The following is a 7,336-nucleotide window of genomic DNA, read 5'->3' as shown; positions in this document are numbered from 1 at the left end:
ACTTAAATGTAAAGAAAAGTGACTCAGAGAAGAGAGAATGTGGCCCCAAAGACACCAGATCAGGAAACATCACCAAAAGATTCTGATAGGCTTAAATTATTATTATGAGTTTGGGTCTCATGTGATCAACGTAAAATAATGATTTTTCTGCTGAATTTATCCAGAACATGTTGAGAATCTAAACACTTGTCATTGCAATGTCTTATTCCCAGTTTTTCTTAAAATGTCAAACTGAAGCTGATGCAGGAAACAGTAAGCTACTTGTTTCAGACCATTTTAAGGTCATAAAAACTGTGAAGTCACTTCTTAAGTCCTAAATGTTTCTTTTTTTCTTCCAGCAACTAAAACAAGATCTTAACAGATCTTTCCACGTTTCGTTACTCAAAAAAAACAAAAACACTGAGCATTACCGGAATTTTTTTTTCTGAGTCAACAACGGAATTGATTTGACTGTTTTCTCCATTTTTATTTTTAGAGTCAGTGATCGACAAGATGACGGGGTAATAAATACAGTGAAACCCTTAAAAGGCTCATCAGCTGTCTCTCATTGTGTTATTGTTACATTCACAGATAATTATGTGGTTGTCATCTGATCATCATGCCTATTCCACTGTGTTGTCAGACATTGCATATGCAAAACATCAGTCTATTAGAACCCATTGTAAGTTATTGCTCTGATTTCATGTATTTAATTTTTACATTTTTTGCACTTTGCTCACTCAATGTGTTGTTTTTTTCATAATGTCATTCTGTGTTTCATCTGTCTTGAGGTTGAGGAATAAAGAGTTTTGTGTGTTGGGTAAATTTGTGACTTTAAGATCATAAATTAAATTGATTTAGTAAATTAGAAGTAGTTGTTTGCTGGGTACTGGCCCAGAGAGCGATAGCAGGCTTCAGTCCTATGATTGGTCTGTTTTTTTGTTAGGGTTAGGGTTTTTGAAAAACCTTGCAGGCATCTTTCAGAAACATACTCTGAATATCTACAATGTTACAAGGACAAACACGTTAAGTGACTAATATTGATCATCTTGATTCAATGATATGTTCTGCTGTGAAACCTTGGGCTTCACACGCACCACCCAAACAAAGATCGTTGTAGACCAAGTAAAAACCCTCAAGGCAATGGCCCTCCCTGCTCAGGGCTAAACACCAGAGGAATGTGACAAAGAGCTGAAGATGGGAACAAGTCAATCTATGGAGGACTCATCATCGATCAAATTTGTCTCTGAACCATTGAGGCATGGAAGTTTTGCATGGTTCTTGTGATCCCTGTCATCCAGTGGTGCCATTGCAATGACAAGTTGTACTTTGTCTGCAACAGTGTTTGGGTGGCCGGGCCAGCAGTCGAGGTTTCCCAGTTGAACATTGCATTATAGTGAGATGATGAATGTTATTCACTTCACCTGATAAGACTTGTATTGCTGCTGATCACTAATGTACATTGGAGTAGTTTGGAATTTAATTGTTCAAATCATTTGGTCTCTCTGTTTTCAGGCTGATTCAACTAAAGCTCTGAACAGGGAGGTTTTCTGAGGAGGGAAGATGGAGAACGTCTCCTCACACAAACACTTCATCCTTGATGGTTTCAGTGAACTCGGAGCACTGAGGCCCGTCCTCTTCATCCCCTTCTTCATCATGTTTATTGTGTCACTGTCGGCCAACTCCATGCTGCTGTACGTCGTCATTTCACAGAGGAGCCTCCACTCTCCGATGTGCATCCTCATGGCCGGCATGGCGTTTGTGGACCTGAGCCTACCGCTGTTCTTTGTCCCCAACATGCTGCTGAGCTTCTTGTTTGACTGGAGGGGAATCTCTCTGACTGGCTGCCTGATTCAGATTTATTTTGTTCACCTGATGGGAACTTTTCAGTCCACTCTCCTGCTATGGATGGCACTGGACCGCTACTTTGCCATCTGCACACCACTCTACTACCATGAACACATGGCTTTATCCAAATTCCTCAAATTTGTGATCCCGCTTCTGATCAGAAATGTGTTCATGATCACGTTGATAGTGACTAAGGCAGCGCCGTTGTCATTCTGCAGTGTAAATGTGATACAGCACTGTTTCTGTGAGCACATGGCCTTAGTGGAGCTGGCCTGTGGAAGCACTGCCATCAACAACCTGGTGGGGCTGTTGACCGTGTTCCTCATCCCTGTAGCTGACTTCATCATCATCACTGCCTCCTACATTGTCATATTCAGCACTGTCCTGAGTTCTGGTAAGACAGGTGTCAAAGCACTTCACACCTGCGTCACCCACATCGTAGTCATCACTTTCAGCCTGGCCATCATACTGGTCACTTTCCTGTCATATCGGATCAAAAACAATCTTCCTGCAGCTATTCGGGTTTTCTTCAGCATCATGTACCTGTTCTTTCCAAGCTGTTTTAACCCAATCATCTATGGAATTAGAACCGCAGAGATCCGACAACACATCCTGAAGACACTGACATGTTGGTTCCCAATTGTTAAGAGACCATTATAAAGTATCTTTGTTCTATGAAAGCTCATCTACAGCAGGACAAGAAAGAAGTTGGTGAGAAGCTAATAATACCAAAAATGTTCAAAGCTGCAGCGTTAAATGGAGCCTCACATCCCTTTGCTCACTGAGGTGTGCAGCAGCTGTGGCCTCAGAAATGAACATCAAAAGGTTGACAAGTTTCACATGGTGAATAATATGTTATATTTCAGGATACCAGTGGAGAACTCACTGTTAAAATTGCATTTACACTGTATTACCAAAAGTCTCCACTCACCCATCCAAATAATTGAAATAAATACTAAATATTCCACAGTCAACTGTCAGTGGTATTATAAGAAAGTGGAAGTGATTGGCAATGACAGCAACTCAGCAATGAACAGTGCGTAGAGAGCTTCATGGAATGGGTTTCCACGGCCGAGCAGCTGCATCCAAGCCATTCATCATCAAGTGCAATGTAAAGCGTAACGCTGCCACTGGACTCTAGAGCAGCGGAGACGCCTTCTCTGGAGTGACAAATCGCGCTTCTCCATCTGGCAATCTGATGGATGAGTCTGGGTTTGGCGGTTGCCAGGAGAACGGTACTTGTCTGTGAGCATTGTGCCCAGTGTCAAGTTTGGTGGAAGGGGATTATGGGTGGAGTTGTTTTTCAGGAGCTGGGCTTGGCCCCTTAGTTCCAGTGAAAGGAACTCTGAATGCTTCAGCATACCAAGAGATGTTGGACAATTCCAGCTCCCAGCTTTGTGGGAACAGTTTGGGGATGGCCCCTTCCTGTTCAACATGACTGTGCACCAGTGCACAAAGCAGCTCCATAAAGACATGGAGGAGAGAGTTTGGTGTGGATGAACTTGACTGGCCTGCACAGATTCCACACCTCAACCTGATAGAAAACCTTTGGGATGAATTAAAGTGAAGACTGAGAGCCAGGCCTTCCCGTCCAACATCAGTGTGTGACCTTACAAATGTGCTTCTGGAAGAATGTTTAAAAATTCACATAAACAGTCCTAAACGTTGTGGAAAGCCTTCACAGAAGAGTTGAAGCTGTTATAGCTGCAAAGGGACCGACATCATATTGAACCCTATGGATTAAGAACGGGATGTCACTTAAGTTCACATGCGATTCAAGGCAGGTGAGCGAATGCTTTTGGCAATATAGTGAATACCAAATGATGTCTGTCACTCAAGGCTTACTTCCTGTTGCCAGAAGGTGGTGCAATGACTGTGACTCCAAATTTGCGTTTCAGTGTCTTCAGTCCAGGACTGAGATTTGGGCCAGATTCTCAGATGTTGCTGCGACATGGGGAATGACGATGTTGTTATGTTTTCTCATCTCCTCCTTCCCCTCTCTCTTTTTGGGCACGGTCTCAGTCCAATGGTTTAGGGTTCTGATGACCCCCAGCTTGTGCTCTTAAAGATCCAGAGCAGACAGAGAGGAGGAGATGGGAGAACGTAACAACATTGTCATTCCTTATGTCGCAGGAACAACAGAGAAACTCAGGAGTAGTTTATGCTGTTCCATGCGGCAGGACTGCACAGATTTGTACACTGGGAATACAAAAAAAACTTCTTCAGAAACCAATGGCACAACACAGAAGGACCAACTCCTCAGGTCCAGACCCTGCTGTCTGCTGTAATGAGGTCTGTTGGGTCCTCAGCTCCCACCTTCAGAATTGTTGTGCCTCCCAGGGGAGGTTGTGGATATTTAATCTGACTGGGTCATGTTCAAGGTCTCCATGTAAAGGCTGCTTGCTGTGTTCAGAAGGTAATTGATTCATGTTTGGCAGTACCCCAAGAACACGCCAACGGACAATGAATCAAATCAAATCAATTTTAATTATATCGCCCAAAATCACAGTCACATTGCCTCAATAGGCTTTACAATCTGTACAGTGAACGACATCCTCTGTCCTTAGACCCTCGATTTGAGTGAGGAAAAACTTCACATATTGATGGAAAAAAATGGCCCTGAGGGAAGTTGTCAAACTGAAAAGTGGAAGAAACTTAATGAAGGGTGTTGTAAATTAGTATCTTCCATAAACACTGTGATACATTGAAGAGTTGTTTGCTGGTGTATGTTATATCTGTCTGTATCAAATCAAACCATAAACAATAAATAACTAAATAAAACAAGGAAGTGATTCAGGTCTATTGAAGCAGCGGACAAGAACTGGAAGGCCAGAAGGGTTGCAGTGTCAACAGTCATCAAAGAAAAAGTTGGGTGTGGAGAAAGTGGGAGGTGGTGGGGGAAAGCCTTGGAGAGAAAGAAGGCCCGAGCCCAGGCTGGCGAAAAGTTATTTTCAGAGTTCCAGATTGTGGTGTAGTTTCTGGGCTGTCTTCATCAAAGGTGTCGGCGTGTAGTATGTTGATAAATGAATTCTGCGGAGGCCAGGCTGGGTGGAATGATGGAGCAATCTTCATTGAAACAGAACTCAAACCAGCGTCCGAACCAGATGCGGCCGCTCTCTGGTGTTCTCAAATCCTGGCAAAGTTCTGCCCAGTGCTTTGCCCTCTGCTCTATCAGATATCCTATCAAGCCTTCGATTCTAGGAAATCTACAATAGAATAGAATAGAATAGAATAGAATAGAAAGCCTTTATTGTCATTGTACATCGAGTACACAATGAAATTTAGGAGTGCTTCTCCTATCAGTGCATCGATAAAAGGATAAAAAGATATAAATAAATAGCAATATATAACACTATACAGGCATACATTCAGTCAATTCAGTCATCCAGTCATACGTGTCAAGTGATAATGTTAGGTGTTAGAAGTTAAAAGTTGAGGGATCTCATAGCCCAGAGATAGAAACTGTTCTTCAATCTATTAGTCCTGCATTTTAGGCACCTGTACATCCTGCCCGAGGGCAGGAGGTTGAACAGGTTTCGTCCAGGGTGTGAGGGGTCAGCGGCTATTTTCCTTGCCCTGCTAAGACACTGTGCACTGGCGATGTCTTCCAGGGAGGGCAGTGACCACCACCCTTTCTCTGGTGTGCAGGCCTTTTTAGAGTGTATTTTCCATACCCACCTACCTCACTTTGGTGGATTAAAGGTTTATCTATCCAATGGGAGAACGGGAGGATGGGTCTGCCTCACACCCCCATTTAGTTGTGGGTGTAACTTAAATTTGCTGATGTCAGTTTAGGTGAACAGGATGGTCTCTCTATACTTAGATGACAATGTATACGTTGAGTTAGCTCCGAACCTCTGGTGTGGGCTCCTTCCTGTAGGTTATCTCTGATGCCCACCTCAGAGCTGATTAACAGCTCCTGGTCACGGGGCCCTTTGCAATGTCGCATTCCCACACTTGTCTACAGGAGAGCATCTGGTCCAGTCCCATCCTGTCCTGTCACTATTCACTATTGTCTTAGAGCTCAGGATGTTTAAGAAACACACAGACACTACAGTGGAACCCTGGATTAAGGTGACACAATGCCTCCTGGTCATGGAGGGATAGACCAGCTCTTCCTCCTTGCAGGGGGTCTACAGGCCATGTGACCAAAGTTAGAGCTGTTTCTGTTCACTCTTGACAAAGTTAAACACTTTGCCAGCAGGTGTTGGAATCTTTCAGGGTTGTCCCTTTATTTTTTGCCTCCCACTTGAGTGAGCATTTATTCATTTGACAGATGGAAATATAGGCCATGGGCCAACACTCTGAATGCAGATGGCGACTATTCGATGGGGTTTATGTACAGTAACTATCCCACCTCTAAATCTGTTGTCTCTGACCACACCTTAAAGCTTCACTGACCCCCTATTTTAGAATGACAATCACCTTTCGTGGATATGTAGAAACCAGTGACAGGACTCTCCTCAGTCATCCGCAGTTTCATATTCATATATGTGTGAATATATGACTCACTCAACTATAAAGAGAACAATCTCAAATACTTCAACACTGGAACACAGCTATAAGTGGGTGCTGCTCACAACTTACCGACAGACCATCAAAAGAATTAAAAAATGATTAATGGAATGAATTGTCAGTTTGAGGGAACAAATTACAAATCTGTGCACACAAGGTAGTAACAATTCTGATGTTGAGTCATTCAGGCTCCGTTCTGTCTTTCTTCTCTTGCTGAAAAAGTTTTTGTGAATTTGTTGGTGTTTTGATTGCATGACACTGTGGTGAACTTCAGTCCAGCATTCTCTGTGTCTTCAACCAATGGTAGCTTCAGACGGAGGATATTAAAGTTCTGATTCAGTGTTCAGTAGGGACAGGTGGATGGAGGAGAGTTAGTGGCTGACATTAACCTGCAGACGGGTCACATTCAGTAATGAATTCCTTGACAGCACCAAGTAAAACCTGCTGATATCTACAGAGCTGAACTGTGAGCAGCTCGTCATGTTTGAGATAGATAGATTTAGCTATTATCTTAACTGTAATACATTTCAGTTCTCATGATTTTCTCTTTTTTATTGAACCTAAAAGAAGTTTAATTTTCTCACTGAAGTGGTTGAATCTTTTAATTAATCCCATTTTGTTTTCAGTGTGTTGTCTATTGTCTCTTCAGTGTGAAACCAAACCCTCTGAGGAGAGATGACCCAGCTCTGCTTTATGTCAGGTTTGTTTGTCAAAATGTTTCATGCTGTTGATGTGTTGTGTTATTCTTTGTAAATATTTGCTGAGCAGCCAGAACACAGACTTACTGTTAAATATTTCTAAAAATATATTTAATGTTGCTGTTTATTGTTTCTGAGCAAAACTGTTTTAAAGTCAAGTTAGATTGATACAAACAGCTGAAAATAACAAATTTTGATCAGGTGTCTTTACAAACTGTACAACATTCAACTCTAAATTAAGGTCAGGAATTAAGGATTAATCTCCTTCTGACTGGGTTGTCTCCACAAGGTAGACA

The 7,336-nt window shown here is 42.4% G+C and overlaps 1 protein-coding gene across 1 annotated transcript; it reads left to right on the top strand.

The window, feature by feature from the left end:
- Nucleotides 1-1,542: 1,542 nt before the first annotated feature.
- LOC115570803 (olfactory receptor 52K1-like) lies at nt 1,543-2,487 on the top strand. Its single transcript, XM_030399563.1, has one exon. The coding sequence runs from the start codon at nt 1,543-1,545 to the stop codon at nt 2,485-2,487; it is 945 nt and encodes a 314-aa protein (XP_030255423.1).
- Nucleotides 2,488-7,336: the final 4,849 nt, after the last annotated feature.

This window comes from Sparus aurata, chromosome 2 (genome assembly GCF_900880675.1).
Source record: "Sparus aurata chromosome 2, fSpaAur1.1, whole genome shotgun sequence".
Lineage (NCBI taxonomy): Eukaryota > Metazoa > Chordata > Actinopteri > Spariformes > Sparidae > Sparus > Sparus aurata.
The sequence above is the reverse complement of the archived record's forward strand: the minus strand, read 5'-3'. Positions and strand labels throughout refer to the sequence as shown.